General features: G+C 54.1%; 2 protein-coding genes across 6 annotated transcripts; both read left to right on the forward strand.

The window, feature by feature from the left end:
• The first annotated feature begins 2,752 nt into the window (after positions 1-2,752).
• Positions 2,753-9,563, forward strand: ARMC5 (armadillo repeat containing 5). Of its 2 annotated transcripts, none has more exons than XM_040464599.1 (6): positions 2,753-3,602; positions 5,428-5,535; positions 5,635-6,421; positions 7,151-7,656; positions 8,263-8,395; positions 8,498-9,563. In XM_040464599.1, exons 1-6 carry the CDS (start codon positions 3,125-3,127, stop codon positions 9,315-9,317), a joined length of 2,832 nt encoding a protein of 943 aa, XP_040320533.1. In that variant the 5' UTR covers positions 2,753-3,124; the 3' UTR covers positions 9,318-9,563. The 2 variants fall into 2 exon arrangements, with proteins under 2 accessions (XP_040320533.1, XP_040320534.1); XM_040464600.1 differs by lacking the exon at positions 2,753-3,602 and adding an exon at positions 3,660-3,884.
• A 1,961-nt stretch (positions 9,564-11,524) lies between these two features.
• Positions 11,525-17,055, forward strand: TGFB1I1 (transforming growth factor beta 1 induced transcript 1). 4 transcript variants are annotated; one of them, XM_040464619.1, is made up of 11 exons: positions 11,525-11,620; positions 12,927-13,042; positions 13,168-13,220; positions 13,323-13,465; positions 13,630-13,717; positions 13,834-13,948; positions 14,051-14,245; positions 15,171-15,344; positions 15,617-15,698; positions 15,979-16,127; positions 16,357-17,055. In XM_040464619.1, the coding sequence occupies exons 1-11, from the start codon at positions 11,608-11,610 to the stop codon at positions 16,621-16,623; spliced, it is 1,395 nt and encodes a 464-aa protein (XP_040320553.1). In that variant the 5' UTR covers positions 11,525-11,607; the 3' UTR covers positions 16,624-17,055. The 4 variants fall into 4 exon arrangements, with proteins under 4 accessions (XP_040320553.1, XP_040320552.1, XP_040320554.1 ...); XM_040464618.1 differs by lacking the exon at positions 11,525-11,620 and adding an exon at positions 12,474-12,492 and having other exon boundaries at positions 13,834-13,939; XM_040464620.1 differs by lacking the exons at positions 11,525-11,620; positions 15,617-15,698 and adding an exon at positions 12,474-12,492 and having other exon boundaries at positions 16,357-16,596.
• Positions 17,056-17,828: the final 773 nt, after the last annotated feature.

Here is a 17,828-nt window from a genome sequence, read left to right on the forward strand (position 1 = left end):
GTTACATGCATGGAGCTAATGATGGAAAGATGGTCCCACAGATGTGGGCATTAAATCTCCTCTGACCTCAAAAAGACTAGCCTGTGTCTCTCCGAGGAACACAGACAGCTATGGGAAGGGCTTGGGCACAGATTATGTAGGGCTTTGGGAAGCCTCCTTCTAACTTCTGTAATAGAAGTGCATTTATTTGGGCAGCTCTGTCCCATGCCTAGGCAAAAGGGCCATGTTCAGTCCTCAGTGTCCAGGCACAAGTGAATCTTTACCATTTTTTCCTCTGTTGATGGATCGGACAAAGGATTTGGGGAACCTGCAAGGGAAGGGGTGAAAGAAGGGAAAGGGGCCTATGACAAACCTTGGGCCTTTTGCTCCTGCCTAGAAATGTCACAAAGCACAAACTCAACAGATAGGGCTCCTGGTCCTTTGCTTTGGCCCTGGGCCCCACCAGCCCTAGCTTCACTCTGTAAAGACAATTATCTTTCACAGGGGTCATATATCCCAGAGCTCACATAATGGTCCCAAGTACAATTTTTCTGGTCTTTCTGTTAGAATACAGCCCTCCTTATGGTCCCCTTTGGAGGTTAAGTGCCCCCCCCACCAATTATGTTCCTCAAGGGGTGCCTGGAATCTTGTCCCATTCCTCTGGGATGAGGCAGTTGTTGCTCTTGAAATGATTAATCCCATCATTCCCTAGGCCCATGAAGGGATCAGCAGCTGCCAAGGATGTCCTACATCTAGAAGTAGCTGCGCCAGTACTGGATAGCTCCTACCAGCCAAAAACTCTCCCTCCAGCTGGCATTTTGTCTCTGAGGCCTCAAAAAACAGGGCTAAGCTTTCTTTTCTTGGAAGGCTCTTTGAAAACAGTAATCCCAGGTCTACTGGTTATAATTCTTCCAGCCTGGGGTTCTCTGATTCAGTCCATGAAGCTACAGCCCTAGAAGAGCAGAAAGAAGGTTTGGTTAGAGATGCTGGTCCGCTCAGGCTCCTTGAGGACTGGAGCAAAGTTAGAACTGAAGTTTGGGCTGAAACTGAACCCAGGGATATTGGCAGGGGCTGCCACCCTGGTGCATCTGTTGGTGTTGGCCTAGGTTGGAGCTGTGGGCAAATGCCTTGCCACACTGCAGGCAGACATAGGGCTTTTCACCCTCTGGGCCACCTGATGGATGAGCAGGTAGGAGCTCTGGGTGAAGCTCTTGCCACACTCACTTGCAAGTGTAAGGCTTCTGACCTGAGTATGTTGGTGCTGCAGCAAACTTGAACTGTCTACAAAACTCTTCCTGCAACTGGAGTACTTATAGGGCTTCTTGCCTATATGGTAGCATTGGTGTTTAAGGAGCTTGGGGCTGTGGGAGAAGATTTTGTCACATTCTGAACAGGCAAAGGGTCATTCACCCAAGCGGATGTGCTGGTGTTCAGTGCATTGGATGCACTCACTAAAGCCACAGCCACACTCAGAACACTTGAAGGATCATTCTTCATTATGTGTGTATGTTTGTGTCATAGGCAGTCCAAACTGTTTGTGAAGTTCTTGCCACACTCACAGCAATTATAAGGCTTCTCCCCAGTGTGTGAACATTGGGGCTTGAGCAGATAAGAGCTGTGCCCAAAGCTGTCACTGCACCAGGCAAAGCAGTAAGAGCTTCACACCCGTGTAAGCGCTGGTACTGTAACAGGTTGGAGCTAAAGCTGAAGCTCTTCCTGCAGTCCCCACAACAGTAGGGTTTCTTGCCTGTGTGGGCGCTCTGGCGGTGGATTAGATTGGAACTAACGCCGAGTCTTAGTACATTCAGCATTTACAGGACTTCTCACTGGTATGCTGCCGTTGGTGTTTAACCAAGTCAGATCTGCGGCCAAAAGCCTCCCCACACTCTGGGAATTTGTGGGGCCAGAACCCTGAGTGGGAAACTACGGTGTGGCAAGAGATTGGAGCTCAGACTGAAGCAACAGCCACACGCATGGCAGAGGCATGGTTTCTCGTCAGTGTGTATCTGGTAGTGCTTAACTAAATCTAAGCCACGTTGGAAGCTTTTGACACACTCCGAACAACAGTACAGGGATTGCCACCCACATGGCTGCTTTGGTGGTGAAGGTCAGGGAGGTACGCTGCGATCAGTCCACACGCCCGGCACCCGAAGGCTTTGGGGAGTGCAGGACAGTTTGTCCTGTCAGAAGCTTCTTCCCTGGGCCAGAGCTCGACCTACATAGGCATTCCAAGTCCAGCAGCATTTCCCAGGCGGCCGGCTATCGCAGCCACACTAGGGAGGGCAGCTCTGGTGGAACAACTCCGCCAAAGAGGGTGAACCTCGGGGTTTCCTTGGGATCCTGATGTCCAGTTCCCTGCCGCTCCACCCCGTCTTAGTTCTCCCTTGCCACTTCTGGCGACGTTGACTGCATCGCCGTGAATAAAGCCCCGTTTCCTAAAAACCACCCATTCAGTTCACAAGCACAGCGGCAAGACATTCGGGACCCAGGGAATCCAGCACCGGAAGCGGAAATGCCCAATAGCCCGTGCCGCTCTAGGAAGTGACAGGAAACGGTCTCGGTAGGTTTAACCCTCTCATTCACTTGACTGAGCAAGAGCTCCCAATCTGCGGCCACTAACAGCAAATTGACCCTTTTGGCCTTGCTCGCGGTCCTGAGTCCGTCAGCACGGACTTCGGTGCCCTGGCCATCACTGTGGGCAGCGAAGCGAGCCGGAAGGAAAAGGGAGGGTCGCTGTGGTGGACACGCGGGGGACGGAATAGCCACGTCACTTGGGGCAGCACGGTACTGAGACTCCATGGTCGGATGTCTGGGTTCTCCAAAAGAACCAGCCCACTGCGAGCCGCCTGAGAGTTTCCCCTCCGTCCTATAACCTAAGCGTGCTAAGCAAGGCGCGGACTACATATCCCAACATGCACCGCACACGATTCTTGGGTTCGCACGATTAGATAACCATTACTCTACGTGCCTTCAGCGACTGTCCAGAGGGCCGGGATCGAGAACTACAACTTCCAACTTGCAAAATAACTGCGGCGGCGCTACTTAAAAAGCGTCAGAGAGGAGGTGCGTGGCCACGCCCCTCCTCCAGTTCCGCTCCCTCGGACGGACGGCGAGGCGGGGGGCGGAGCCTTAGGCCTGAGCCAAGATGGCGGCTGCGAAACCGACTCTCACGGACTCGCTCTCGTTCTGCCTCGCGCAGCTCACAGCGGCGGCCGGGGAGGGTCTAGGTGGGGGAAAGGACACAGCTACCAACGAGACACCCTTGGGCCGTGCGCTCTTAGCCCTCCGCACACGCCACGTCAAGGCAGCAGGGGGAATCGAGCGCTTCCGGGCGCGCGGCGGGCTCCGCCCCCTTCTCGCGCTGCTGCGGCGAGCGGCGGCAGCGGGTCCCACCCCGTCCCAGGCTGGCTCAGGCTCCGCCCCCTCGTCGGTCGAGTCAGCGATTTATGATGGCCCCGCCCCCTCCTCGGGCCCTGCCCCCTCCTCTGCGTCGTCGTCGTCGCCCTCGCCGCCAGCGCGCCTGCGCAAGACCCTGGACTTGGCGCTCAGCATCCTAGCCAACTGCTGTACGGAAGGGGCGTGCCGGGCTGAAGTGCGCAGGCTCGGAGGCATTCTCTCTTTGGGTAAGTGCTCCGCCCTCATTTCCTAGAAGGATTCCACTCACAAATCCCTCCTTCTCTGGCCTTGGGCGGAGTCTTGAGTTCTTTGTGTTGTGTCCTGGAAGAACACGCCTTCAGACCGTGTAACCTCCCCACCCCCGCTCTCAAACCTTCAAGCCTTCCTTATAGATGATACCCAATCCTGACCAGATGAGATAATTACAGCCATTACCTGCGTGTTGGTTGTTGGGCACATCCCTCGAATCCGAGCTACTGGAGACCAAAGGATTATTTGGTGACTTTTGGGTAATTCTTACCCTCCATTTATGCTGTTTATAGCAGACACTACATGCCTACTGAGTGGCCCTGTGCAGAGCTCCCATTTGGTGAACTTTAGGTCAGAAGTTGTGGTTTTCTGCAGTGAGCTAGACCGAGAGAACCGAGGCTAGAATTCCTTGTTGTAAAATTGAATAATAATAGCTACCTTACAAAATTGAAGTAGTGAGAAGCCGAGTATAAACATTGAACGCAGATATTCTAAGACCGGGTACTTTCAGGTATTAAAAACCAGCACAATAAGAACAAATCCTAACAAAAGATCGCAAGCGTTTGTTTACCAGCTAAGTTGGCGCCACCTTGTGGCAATGTGAACACAGTTTACAGAGTGCCTACCGGTTATGAAATTATGCCAGCTTTTTTTTTTTAATGTTTATTTATTTTTGACAGAGAGAGAGACAGAGCATGAGTGGGGGAGGAGCAGAGAGAGGGAGACACAGAATCCAAAGCAAGTTCCAGGCTCTGAGCTGTCAGCACAGAACCTGACACAGGGCTTGAACTCATGGACAGTGAGATCATGACCTGAGCTGAAGTCAGACACCCAACCGACTGAGCCACCCAGGCGCCCCTGAAATTATGCCAGTTTTGATGAAATCTTAATTTTTTTGTACAAAACGAAAATTTAACATATTTTTAAGTTGCGAACCCATGAACTGTGAGATCATGACCTGAGCCAAGGTCAGACGCTTAACCGACTGAGCCACCCAGGCGCCCCTTTTCTGCATTTTATTTATTTTTATTTATTTTTTTTCAACGTTTTATTTATTTTTGGGACAGAGAGAGACAGAGCATGAATGGGGGAGGGGCAGAGAGAGAGGGAGACACAGAATCGGAAACAGGCTCCAGGCTCTGAGCCATCAGCCCAGAGCCTGACACGGGGCTCGAACTCACGGACCGCGAGATCGTGACCTGGCTGAAGTCGGACGCTTAACCGACTGCGCCACCCAGGCGCCCCTCTTTTCTGCATTTTAAATAACTCCTATGTCCGTCCACATTTATTCCTCCTTCTTTCATGTGCCCAGAGGCTGGTGCCCATGTGCTGGGCTGTGGTGGTAGCTGACTTGCTTTAAGCCACTGTCCTTTCTCACCTTAACAAGAGTCTCCTTGCCTCTCTCCCTGCCTTACTCTTTTTCCCTATAATCCATTCTCCCCATGGCTACCAGATTGTATCACTTCACTTCTATTCTTAAAACCCTTTGTGGTTCCCAGTGCCCTCATATTCAAGTCCTGCCTGATCCCTTGGGCTGGCATTTGAGGCCCTTCATGAGGGCATAGCACAGACATTGGATCTCACTTCTGGGCCTTTGCAAAGGCTGCTTCCAAACTTGAAATGCTCTGTAGCACCCCCATCCACTATCTTTCTAACAAATACCTACCTGTTTAACCTTTCAGATCCAGTAAGTGTCAGCCTCTTCTGGAGGCCTTCCCTGACCCTCTCAGGCCACATTCTTAAGGTCATTAATGAGAGAGACAAGAAGGGGCAGGACCCTCAAGAGACCAAATTATCTTGCAGTGACTATTCTTCAGTGCGTGAAGACAGACAGCATCCAGAACAGAACAGCCCGTGCTCTGGGGAATTTAGCCATGGAACCTGAGAGCTGTGGGGACATCCATTCTGCTGGTGAGAAAGCTATTAGTGTGGAGTTAGCTAGGGCTTGGCGTGGGAGAAGGAGCGTAGGTATCTCCTTGCTCACTCTTTGTACTCCTTTTCCCTCTCCAGGTGCTGTTCCCTTGCTGGTTGAGAGCCTGACAGCCTGCCAGGACTCCCAGTGCCTGCAGAGTGTGGTGCGTGCCCTCCGCAACCTGGCCGACTCACCCCAGCACCGCCTGGCCCTGGCACAGCAGGGAGCAGTACGCCCTCTGGCTGAGCTTCTGGCCGCTGCCCCAGACCCTGCACTGACCTTGGCCCTAGTCCGTGCCCTCTTAGAGCTGAGTCGAGGCTGCTCCCGGGCCTGTGCTGAGCAGCTAAGTCTGGGTGGAGGATTAGGCCCACTGGTCAGTTTGGCCTCCCACCCCAAAAAGGCAGTACGGGAGGCAACTATCTTGATCCTTGCCAACCTGTGTGCCCAGGGCCTTGTACGGCCTGCATTGGGCAATGCTGGTGGTGTGGAAGTACTACTGGGTGAACTCCGGCGGCGCAGGGGACCTAATGGGGCTGGCCCAGCCTCTCAGCAGCCCCTGGTACGAGCCGTGTGCCTGCTGTGCCGGGAGGCCATCAACCGGGCCCGGCTGCGGGATGCTGGTGGTTTGGAGCTGTTGATGGGCCTGCTACGGGACCCTCGTGCCAGTGCCTGGCACCTTCGTGTCGTGGCTGCCCTCGTGGGCTTCCTGTATGATACTGGAGCCCTGGGCCGGCTACAGGCTCTGGGACTTGTACCTCTCTTGGCTGGGCAGCTGTGTGGTGATGCTGGTGATGAGGAAGAAGAGGGAAGAGAAGCTGCTTCTTGGGACTTTCCTGAGGAGCGGACCCCTGAGCGGGCAGAAGCTGGAAGCTTCCGAAGCCTAAGGTGAATCCCCACCTGATTGCTGTGGATTGAGGACTCTGGCTGTCTTCACTACCCCATTCTATCTCAGTCAACTCTTGTTGACTCTGATTCCTGATTCCTCATTCTCCCCGGACATGACCACTTTCTAGTCATCATTAAACATTCTTTTTCCTGGGGCGCCTGGGTGGCGCAGTCGGTTAAGCGTCCGACTTCAGCCAGGTCACGATCTCACGGTCAGTGAGTTCGAGCCCCGCGTCGGGTTCTGGGCTGACAGCTCGGAGCCTGGAGCCCGTGTCCGATTCTGTGTCTCCCTCTCTCTCTGACCCTTCCCCGTTCATGCTCTTCCCAAAAATAAATAAACGTTGAAAAAAAAAAAAATTCTTTTTCCTGAGTCCATCTTTGGCCTTGGCTCTACGCCAGCACCTCTGAACTTTGGGACCCAGACAGGTTCACTGGACCATTTTTACTTTGTTGTCTGTTCACCCCTTAATAGAATATAAACTGTGGTAGGATGGGGACTTTAGTTTTCTTACTGTTCATGCCCGGTACCTAATACTGGACTTCGTACATAATAGGTATCAGTAATTGCTGACTGAGTTGGGGTATTTTTCCCCATTTCCCTTTCTCTCCTATCCCCCCTGGCCTCATTTCCTCTCCCTGGCTTCAGTCACTTAGTTTTACATGACAGCTCTTTGGCTCTGCTCCTTTGTTGTGGTTCTGGGTTCAGTCTCCCCATTTTCCCCTCTACAGGTCATGGCTGATCTCTGAAGGCTACGCCGCAGGCCCAGGAGACATCTCTCCTGACTGGTCCCCTGAGCGATGTCCCCCACCTCCACCGCCACCGGAGCCAGCTGAGCCAACCAGCCCCACCCTGGGCCCAACTTCACTGCGGACGCCTCGCACACTGCGCACACCTGGCCGCAGCCCTGCCGCCACCTCTGAGGAGCCTTGGGGCCGTGAGGGGCCAGCGCTGCTGCTGCTGTCGCGCTTCTCCCAGGCTCCCGACCCAAGTGGGGCATTGGTGACCAGCCCAGCCCTATGTGGCCTGCTGGCCTATGTGACAGGCTCACCGGGTCCACCGAGCCCACGTGCACTGCGCATCCTGGCACGCCTTACCTGCAACCCTGCCTGTCTCGAGGCCTTTGTGCGCAGCTATGGTGCTGCACTGCTGCGTTCCTGGCTTGTGTTAGGTGTTGCCCCGGAAGATTGGCCCATGCTGCGTGCCCGCCCAGTTCGACGCCAGCACCGGGAGCTGGGTGTGTCCCCCATAAGAGGCCCCATCCCCCTCTGGTTCTGGACTGAGAACCTCACTCTGCTGTTCATACCTTTCTCACTGCCCTGCCCAGCCCACCATTCCAACCTCAGTCACCAGGTGGGAAGAGGGAGGGACTCCCAGCATGCAAAGTTCTGCTCCATCCTCTGCCCAAGTCTTGGGGCCTGTGTACCCCAACACCAGGCTTGGTCCTAACAACTTAGAATCATGTTTGTCTGTATTTCATTACCCAATATGCTCTTGGTTCTGCACTATCCTGATTGCCTTCCCACTGGGCACACTGAGTTAGAAAACTCTGGCTCAGGCACCATATCCTCCTAGGCCCCCCACCAATCCCAACATTGCCAGGGACTTCCCTGTCTTCTGTGTCCTGACTGCAGGTTCTGAGTCCTTTAGAACCCAGATGTATGCCCTGACTATCACACTTTGTTCTTGCCCTTGATCTTCAGTTCCTAGCATCTGGACCCTTTCCCTCTAGGGCCTGCAGTCCTACCCCCTTCCATGCCGTGAGATTTTAGCCTCATTCCTTTGAAGGACCCAGAGTTGGGACATCAACTCCCAACCTGACTTGCTCTGACCATCTCTGCAGGTGAGATGCTGCTGCAGAACCTGACTGTGCAGGCTGAATCACCCTTTGGAGTGGGCGCCCTCACTCATCTGCTGCTCTCTGGAAGCCCTGAGGACCGCGTGGCCTGTGCACTGACCCTGCCCTTCATCTGTCGGTGAGGGGGATGTGGGTACCTCACAGGGATCAGGGGAGCAAGGTTGCTATTCCCTAATGCCACCGTTTTTCACCTTCTGAAAGATTCCCTTTCTTCCCAAAGGAAGCCCTCTCTGTGGCGCCGGCTACTTCTGGACCAGGGCGGCCTCCGGCTCCTCCTCTCAGCACTAACTCGGCCAGCTCCACATCCACTCTTCCTCTTCTTTGCTGCAGACTCCCTTTCCTGCCTCCAAGGCCTGGTGTCTCCCACTGTGAGCCCAGCCCTCCCACCTACAATCCCTTTGGATCTAGATGCCCCCTCCCCTTGCCTTTATGAACGTCTGCTGGGCCCAGCCCCCATCCCAGCCCCTGACCTGCATTTCCTACTGGACTCAGGCCTACGGCTCCCTGCCCAGCGAGCTGCCTCAGCTACTGCCTCCCCTTTCTTCCGGGCCCTGCTAGCTGGCAGCTTTGCCGAAGCCCAGATGGACCTGGTGCCACTTCGAGGCCTGTCACCCAGTGCAGCCTGGCCTATCCTGCATCACTTGCATGGCTGCCGGGGCTGTGGCGCTGCACTGGGGCCTGTTCCCCCACCAGGCCAGCCCCTGCTGGGGTCAGAGGCTGAGGAGGCACTGGAGGCTGCTGGCCGTTTTTTGCTCCCTGGGCTAGAGGAGGAGCTGGAAGAGGCTGTGAGCCACATCCACCTGGGACCCCATGGTGGCCCAGAGTCAGTGGGTGAAGTATTCCGCCTGGGCCGGCCCCGACTGGTTGCGCATTGTGCCCGCTGGGCTCTGGGGCCAGGGCAGTGCCCTCGGAAACGGGCCTTGGCCTTAGTGGGGCTTGTGGAGGCAGCAGGCGAGGAGACAGGGCCCCTGACTGAGGCTTTACTGGCTGTGGTAATGGGGGTTGAATTCGGGGGCAAGGGTTCCAGCTTAGACTGTTGATGTCCCCTGGGAGGGGATCCAAGGATGAGTTGGCTATGAAGGAGGACTCCCTCAGAGCAGCATAAGAGGAAGCTGAGCAGAAGTCACCATTGAGGACCGATGAGAGAATGGAACTGTACCCCAGGATGATGGTCTGAAGACGCCAGGGTCCGAGTGTGGGACCCACAGATGAAGAACAGCCCAGGGCTCCAGGCACCTGGCCTGGGCCAGCCTTCCAGAGTTGAGATTAAAAACTTTGGAATTGGATACCCCTATTGTGTGGTGTCTCTGCTTACTTTCCAGTGGGAGTCCCCCCACTCCCTTCACCCATCAAACAGGGTCTTGTCCAAGTTGATGTGTCTCAACACAGGCCACCTTTGGCATGTAGGAGTTTAATAATTATGCAGTGGTTCCTGGAGTCCTGGGATAGAGTAGAGTACTGGGAGAAGCCTGCTTTCTGCTTATGCAACTTCATTGCTCAGGTATCCAGCTAGACACACAGACTTTGGTTAGTGTGTTTTGAAGGGGCGGGGCTGAGGAAATGTGAGTGTGGGGATGTATGTCCAAGGCCTTGGCATTACCGTTTCCCGAGTGACCTTTGCTCATCTTGGGTCTTCAGTCTCTGTGTCTGTCTTCATCTCCTGGACGAAGTGTCCTTCTGCTATTAGCCTGAAGGAAGACCTCTATGTTCCTAGAGTCCCCAAAGCCCTGCCTTAGTTTTGCTCAGAGAGGGCCAGAGCTCCAGGTTGTATTCAGCTTATGTTGTGCTGTGTATGATCTCTCAAGGCAGGATCTACATCACCAGGATCCCAGATCACTAAACCACTCAGGTGGCAGCCTGACTTCAAGGAGGGTGCCCAGACTGGCTGCCAGTTAGCTTCTGGGGAGCTAAGGTTGACACTTGCTATCTCTGTGCTTCTGTGAGTGTCCAGGTCTCTGTTCTTGGGCTGTGCATTAGAACTACCCAGAGAGTGGGGCGCCTGGGTGGCGCAGTCGGTTAAGCGTCCGACTTCAGCCAGGTCACGATCTCGCGGTCCGTGAGTTCGAGCCCCGCGTCGGGCTCTGGGCTGATGGCTCAGAGCCTGGAGCCTGTTTCCGATTCTGTGTCTCCCTCTCTCTCTGCCCCTCCCCCATTCATGCTCTGTCTCTCTCTGTCCCAAAAAATAAATAAACGTTGAAAAAAAAATTAAAAAAAAAAAAAAAAAAAGAACTACCCAGAGAGCTTTTTAAAAATACTGATGCCTAGGCTTCTCATTGAATTGGACTGAGGGAAGGATGCTCTGGGCATCAGTATTTTTAAAAAGCTTCCCAGGTTGTTTTAATTTGCTGCTGGGTTGAGACCCACAGTCCAGGGACTGCAACACTGTCGTGTCTGTCCAAACTCCGCTCTAAGTGTTCACTTCCACCTTGATTTCCGGGGGTCTCAGTCCAGGGAAGGCCTCTGTTCCTTTGTGGATGGGGTCTGTGTCTTCTCTGTGTTCACCAGTATCTTGGGAAAGGGCTCTTTCCCAAGGGTCGCCTCAGTGTTGGGGAAAGGCTTTGTCTTGAAGGCTGGCTATGGTCTGGTTGCCTGAAAGTGTTTTCCCTGAGTCTGCATGGGGCTTGGGCCTGGGTTCAGTTTACCTGTGTCTGTATGTTTGGTTCCAATTTTTGGAGAGAAGGTCCTGGCTTAGAGGATGGGAGAGTTCGTTGTGTCTATCTGTCTCCATTTCTGAGAGATTTGTGTCTAGTATATGTGCCATTTGGGATCTGTTCATGTCATTGCTATCAGGGTCTCTAAGGGAATGTCCCTGAACCTGCTGTCTAACTGATCCTTAGAACGATCACTTCTGCCCCCAACCCAACAATTCTGTCTGGGGCAAGTCTCTCTGGAATGGCCTGAGTGGACAGGGGCTCAGGGTGCTAGCCTTGGGGGCCTCAGTCTGGTCTAAGAGTCTCATTGAGCAGAGGATCTCCAGCTTGGTCTGGGAGAGCCTCTTCTCTGACTTTGGCTCAGGCAGCCTGGGGCTCCCTGTAGCTGAGGCCAAGGCTGGGGTGTGGCTGCCTCCGCGGCAGACAGGCGGGCTGGGCCTGGGTGGGCCTTGGCCCTCCTTCCTTTACACGCCCCCATCCTGGGTTCTCCGGTTCTTTGCACCCTCGCTACCCAACCCCCCCCCCCCCGCCCCCCACCAGCTCCATCCCAGCAGGTCCCGGCTTCCTTACATGGTCACGGCCGGGCCTCCAACTCCCGGACGTCCCCCACCCCCCGCCCCCACCGGACACAGCCCCCGCCCTGCTCGCCCCGCGCGGTGCGGTGCGCCCGTGCCCCGCCATGGAGAACCTGGGTGAGTGGGGCTTGGGTCCCCTTATCCCCAGCTCCTCACCACCATCTAGACCCGCTTCCTCATCCTGGAGCCCCCTTGCACTCCCCAAATCGCCCCATCCCTGCCTTCTGTCTTCTTGATTCTGGTCTTTGCCCGCGCCTCCTTTCCGACACCACGTCCCCCTTCCTGCCTCTCCCTTCCTGCCTTTCCCCGGACTGGCCGCTCCCTCCCTTCTTCCCTCGCTCAGCTCCCTCCCTTCTTCCCTCGCTCAGCTCCCTCCATCACAGGCTGCTGACGGATGGGCAGGGAGGTGCAGCGCCTGCCAGTGGGCGCCTGGGCTCAGGGGCTCTGGGAAGGGAAGGGTTAAAGGGGTCTTGGGGTCCAGGCCTGGGAAAGTAGATGGGAAGGGAGAATATGAAATCGAATTCTCGAGAAGAAAATGGGCCTGCCTCAGAGTTTAGGAGAAGAAAAGAGTTAAGGGACCTTAAGTATGGTAGGGGTCGGGTCTTTCCGCCTAGAAAGAGAACAGATGAGTGCCAAGATGCCAGGAAGAGGTTAAAGGTTCCACTGTGGTACTCAGAGGTGAATAAAGGAGTAGGGACTTCTAGGTTCTGGAAAGGAAAGGATTCAAAGGATCTAGATCTGAGGATGGGTGGGGGTGGGGGGTTGTCTTGGAGGAAGAAGGAGGACCGGCATCTCCTCCTCCTGGTCTGTTGGAAAGGCTGTACTCTCCATGGGAGAGAAGGAGTTCAGGCACCCTTCAGTAGGGGGTGCTGCTCAGTAGGGGCAACCGGCTTGTATGGAAAATAAGCCAATCAGAAAGCAGGTCCCAGGAGACCTGCCAATGAGGAGCATAGGGTGGGACCCAGTACCTGGAGTTGTGCCACAGCTGGGCGAGTCTGTTTAGGTGGGGGAGGGGAGCAGGAATTACTGGGCAGAAAGAGCATCCAACCAGAAAACTGGGTGCCAGGCATACAGCCAACTGAGCAATTTGGGGTGAAGCCAAATTTGGCTTGCGTAAATCGTCAATTTTGACTGCATCAGGGAAGATGCAGAAAATAAAAGAATCAGGTGGTTTTTGTGCATGACTCCCAAGATGAGCCATTTGGGATGTTTTTGGTCATAAATATTCCCTGCTGCACTTCTACTTCTCTGCCTTGGTCTGGTCTGTGTTTCCATCTGATTCTTAACTTCTGCTCTTAATACTGGCTTCTGTCCTCCTCAACTACTGCCTACTTGGAACTCTTATCTTCTAATCTCTTAAGTCCCTGTCTCTGCTCTAACCTTAACCTCTCAACTTCTCATCCTGACGGACTCTCCCCTGCAGATGCCCTGCTGTCTGACCTGGAGACCACCACCTCACACATGCCAAGGTCAGGGGCTCCAAAAGAGAGGTCTCCGGAGCCTTTCACATCTCCCCTGCCCTATGGCCACCAGTCACAGGTGAGATCAAATGTGGGGGACTGGGGTGACACTAGGGCCAAGTTTGGCCACGGCTAGGAGAATCTGAGCTTGAGTGGGGCAAAGTATAGATCTATCATCCCACACATGCATCTTTCTCTCTGTAGACAGGATCTGGGGAGTCTTCAGGAGCTTCTGGGGACAAGGACCATCTGTACAGGTGAGGGTTCTGGGAACTGCAGGAGGTGGAAGCCAATTAAGACTCAGGTGAAGAGGCTTGGATTCCCCACCCCTGAACCCAGGCTTCCACCCTGTTTTCCAGTACGGTGTGCAAGCCTCGGTCCCCAAAACCTGCAGCTCCTGCGGCCCCTCCATTCTCCTCATCCAGTGGTGTCTTGGGCACAGGCCTCTGTGAACTAGACCGATTGCTTCAGGAACTTAATGCTACCCAGTTCAACATCACAGGTACCAGGTCACAGAGATAGGCCTTGATGGGATGGGGACACGGTGGAGAAGGGAAAAGACTGAGGGGTATACTCTTCCAGAGTAGCAGCTAACGGGACACAAGTCTTAACTGGAAGGGGATAGAGTATGACCCCATATCCAGTGCCCTTCTCTCCTCTCTGCAGATGAAATAATGTCTCAGTTCCCATCTAGCAAGGAGACTGCAGGGGAACAGAAGGAGGACCAATCTGAGGACAAGAAAAGGCCCAGCCTGTGAGTTTGACATGGCTGGTAGAGCTGGGAGAGAGGTGATAGATGCCTAAATTACTGGAGGATAGCATTCATTATTCTGGGGGGCTCTGAGCTAACACAAGTTGTGTTCTTCACAGCCCTCCCAGCCCATCCCCTGTTCTCCCAAAGCCTTCAGCAACCTCGGCCACCCTGGAATTGGATAGGCTGATGGCTTCACTGTCTGACTTCCGTGTCCAGAACCACGTGAGTCAGGTAGGAGGTGGGCCAGTGTGGATTTGTGGCTCCCCAACCCCTTTTAGAACCATCCACTTCTTCTGCCTTGTTGACTCAACTCTGATGTCCTTCTTGCTGCAGCTTCCAACCTCTGGGTCAACTCAGCCACCAGTGCCAAGCTCTGTGAATGAGGGCTCCCCATCCTCACCAGGGCCAATTAGCAAGGGCAGCCTAGACACCATGTTGGGACTGCTGCAGTCTGATCTCAGCCGCCGTGGTGTTCCCACCCAGACCAAGGGTCTCTGTGGCTCCTGCAATAAACCTATTGCTGGGCAGGTAAGTGGAGAACTGTGAGTAGGGAGATAGAGCCCCATGGACCCATCCTGAGAGCCAGATTTTGTGTTGTTTTCTTTTAGTAAATGACTCTGGGAAGTGGGTATTACTGTTGTTCATATTTTACAGATGAGGAAACTAAAGCTCCGAGTCACACTGCACGTAAGTGGTAGGATGAGAATGAGAATTCCAACTCAGTTACCATTTATTGTGGTTCTACTTTGTGCAGGCACTATTCTTGCTCTCTTACAAACCTCCATCTCTTAGTCTTCACAAAAGTCTTATTGGGGCCACCTACCATTTCTCAGTCATCCACAAAAGATGTTTCTGCTCCACCAGCATCCGGTGTGTGAACTCTGGTTCTTGGCTAATTGACTGAGTAAATGTTGTTGACAACAGCTGTGCCCAGTGGTTGACCTAGATCCTCTTGCTAGATTTAGTGCCCTGCTTCCATCCCAGAATTTTCAATCTTAGCAAAGCAGGGTGGCATTGTGACTTTTTTGGGCCCTAGTCACTTTCACCTTCATGGGTCCCTCCCTCCATTAAATTAAAAATTAAAATTGTGTTTTATGACTGCGTTGGTATGAAGAAGAATTTCTTAATATTATATATTAAATAATTTTCTTCCAGCTCATTTTTTTCTTCTGATTTTTAAAGTAATTACAACATTTTCATGAGCTTCACAGTCCTAAGTACTGTGCTGGAAGACCTGGGTTGAATCTCTGTCACTTACAGACTGACTTGAACATTAGGTTCTTCATCCTAATCTCTTAGGGTGAGTGGAGAGAAATGAGTGAAGGGAGTCAAATGGTAAAAAGAAAAAGAAAAAAAGAAAAGAAAACTTGAAATGTGCCATGTAAATCTTAGCTCATTGGGCGCATGGCAGCTCAAGGACCACTCTGATCCAGGCCTCACCCTCAACTCACAGGTGGTGACTGCGCTGGGCCGTACTTGGCACCCTGAGCACTTCATTTGCGGTGGCTGTTCCATGTCCCTGGGAGGCAGCAGCTTCTTCGAGAAGGATGGAGCCCCCTTCTGCCCTGAGTGCTACTTTGAGCGCTTCTCCCCACGTTGTGGCCTCTGCAATCAACCCATCCGACATGTGAGCTGCACCTGTCCCACAAACCCCACCTCACCCAGGGTCCCTGTGGGGTGGGCCCCATTCAAATCACAGCCCCCGCCCACCCATGCTAAGCCCCTTGGCCGTGTCCAAGGCCCTTTGGACTCCACCCACTCTCTTTGACTTCCAAGTTCCTTGTTAGGTCTCTTGTGCCTCAAACTCCTACTTAAACCCAATTGCATAGGTTCAGGGTGGGAGAGGAAGGGAAGAAGGGATGGAAGGCCATACTGAGTGTCCTCGTTCATGCCCCACAGAAGATGGTCACTGCCTTGGGCACCCATTGGCACCCAGAGCATTTCTGCTGCGTCAGTTGTGGGGAGCCCTTCGGAGATGAGGGTGAGAGCTTGGCTCCAGTCTTGAAAGCCACCGGTCTGCTCAACATCCCGCCTAACCCACTTTGGTCCAGCCTGCTAAGACCTTCCAAGTCTTCTGGCCCCACCCTCTCCCACTTGCGAGTCCCCATCCTATCTCCTCCCCCTAGGCCCCCACTCTAGACCCCATCCCTCCCTCTCTGCTGCTCAATCTGACCACCCCTCATCTGGCCTTCCAGTCTCAGATCTTGCAAGTCTTGGGTGCAGCCTGCACCCTTTTCTTTCGGCCCTGCTCCTGCCTCTAGGTTTTCATGAGCGTGAGGGCCGCCCCTACTGTCGCCGGGACTTCCTGCAGCTGTTCGCCCCGCGCTGCCAGGGCTGTCAAGGCCCCATTCTGGATAACTACATATCCGCGCTCAGCGCCCTCTGGCACCCGGACTGTTTCGTCTGCAGGGTGCGCTCCTATGGGGGGAGGTGTTGGGGGGGTGGCGGGGAGCGGTGGATGGGGAGCTGGGCCAAAAGGGGAGCCCAACTAGGAGCCTAGGCCCAAGACAGGGTGTGTCACATCTGGGGTGGGGCTGTGGAGGGTGGGGTTGTCACAGTGGGTTATTAAGCTCCTAAAGTGAGTTATCTGGTCAGGGGATTGTTGGCTGACCCATCCTTTCACGGCCACCCTCCCCCAGGAATGCTTCGCGCCCTTCTCGGGAGGCAGCTTTTTCGAGCACGAGGGACGCCCTCTGTGTGAGAACCACTTCCACGCGCGGCGTGGTTCATTGTGCGCTACGTGTGGCCTCCCGGTGACCGGCCGCTGTGTGTCAGCCCTGGGCCGCCGCTTCCACCCAGACCACTTCACCTGCACCTTCTGCCTGCGCCCTCTCACCAAGGGCTCCTTTCAAGAGCGTGCAGGCAAGCCCTACTGCCAGCCCTGCTTCATCAAGCTCTTCGGCTAATGGCTTGTGGGGCTCTCCACCCACCCCTGATGCCCCCACCCAGGAGACCAAGGCCCCAGAGACCCCCACTCTTCCCCAAAAGACGTGCTCTCCTGACCCAAAGGCCTTGCTCTTTGAGCTTGGGGCTCTCCCCACCCCATCCTGTGAGGCCCCACCCGCTAGAGAGACCCCCCACCCCCAAGGTGCTGTACTCTTAAGTTCTCTGTGGTCAGAGAAGATCTGGCCAGTTTCAAAGCCACACTGCCCCAAAGTGGGTCTCACAAGTAGAGCCACCCTGCGTGAACTCTTCACTTTATCCCCAACCTTGAGGGAGCCCCCTTATGGGGCAATTCCTAATAATCAGAGGACAGGACAAGACATCCCTGCTCCCTGCTCCCTCACTATTCTGAGCACTTTTTTTTCTACCTGCATAAAAACATGTTCCACATCACACTGGTGCTGTGTCTCTGACTGCCCTGGGGTGGGGGCGCGAAGTGGGGAAGCCTTGCATGGTGAAGCCCTGCCTCTGGTGTCTCTGGCTGCAGCAGGTTCTAGGTCATCACCCTGTGGCCGCAGTGGACCTACAGCCTCAGCCGTTGCATGCTGTCCTTCACATATCAAATGAGCCTGCGCAGGATTGTACAGATAGTGGCCAGCCAGGACAGGAGCTCAAGCTGGGCCCCGTGGAACCTTCCCACCCTCATTCCCCACTTCTTTAGCTCCATGTATTCTTGAAATAAGCAATTAATCTGTCTCCACCCTCACCACCTTGTCTAATTTCCAGATTTTTAAGACCCTCAGAGAGGGGTTCCATCCAGAAGTGCCAGTTTATGCCCACCCTTTGGATCTGGGCACTAAGGCACAGCTTCCCTCTTATTTATATTGACTCATTACATCTCCCCTAGGCAGAGAATGACATGTGGGATGGTCAGGACAGTGACTGAAGGAAGCACTAGGGGCTGTAGGAGCCAGAAGAAGGCTTTTAACTCAGATCAGGGGTCAAGGAGCTAAGCCACAGCAGAAAGGGGTGGGGCCAGGGATTTTTAGGTGTGGAGTTTAGGCTCTGATTCCCCAAATCCCTTTCTGAGCCCCTGAACCTTCACTTTGAACTCTGCAATTCCCTAGTGAGGGGGCCTGGATTCCTGGATCTAAACTATAAATCTAGATCTAAACAATAGCCTTTGAGGCTGAAAATGATGGATTGATTCTCAGAGGTCCTTCCTACT

Source organism: Herpailurus yagouaroundi, unplaced genomic scaffold, assembly GCF_014898765.1.
Source record: "Herpailurus yagouaroundi ecotype Mexico unplaced genomic scaffold, PumYag 485, whole genome shotgun sequence".
Classification (NCBI taxonomy): Eukaryota; Metazoa; Chordata; class Mammalia; order Carnivora; family Felidae; genus Herpailurus; species Herpailurus yagouaroundi.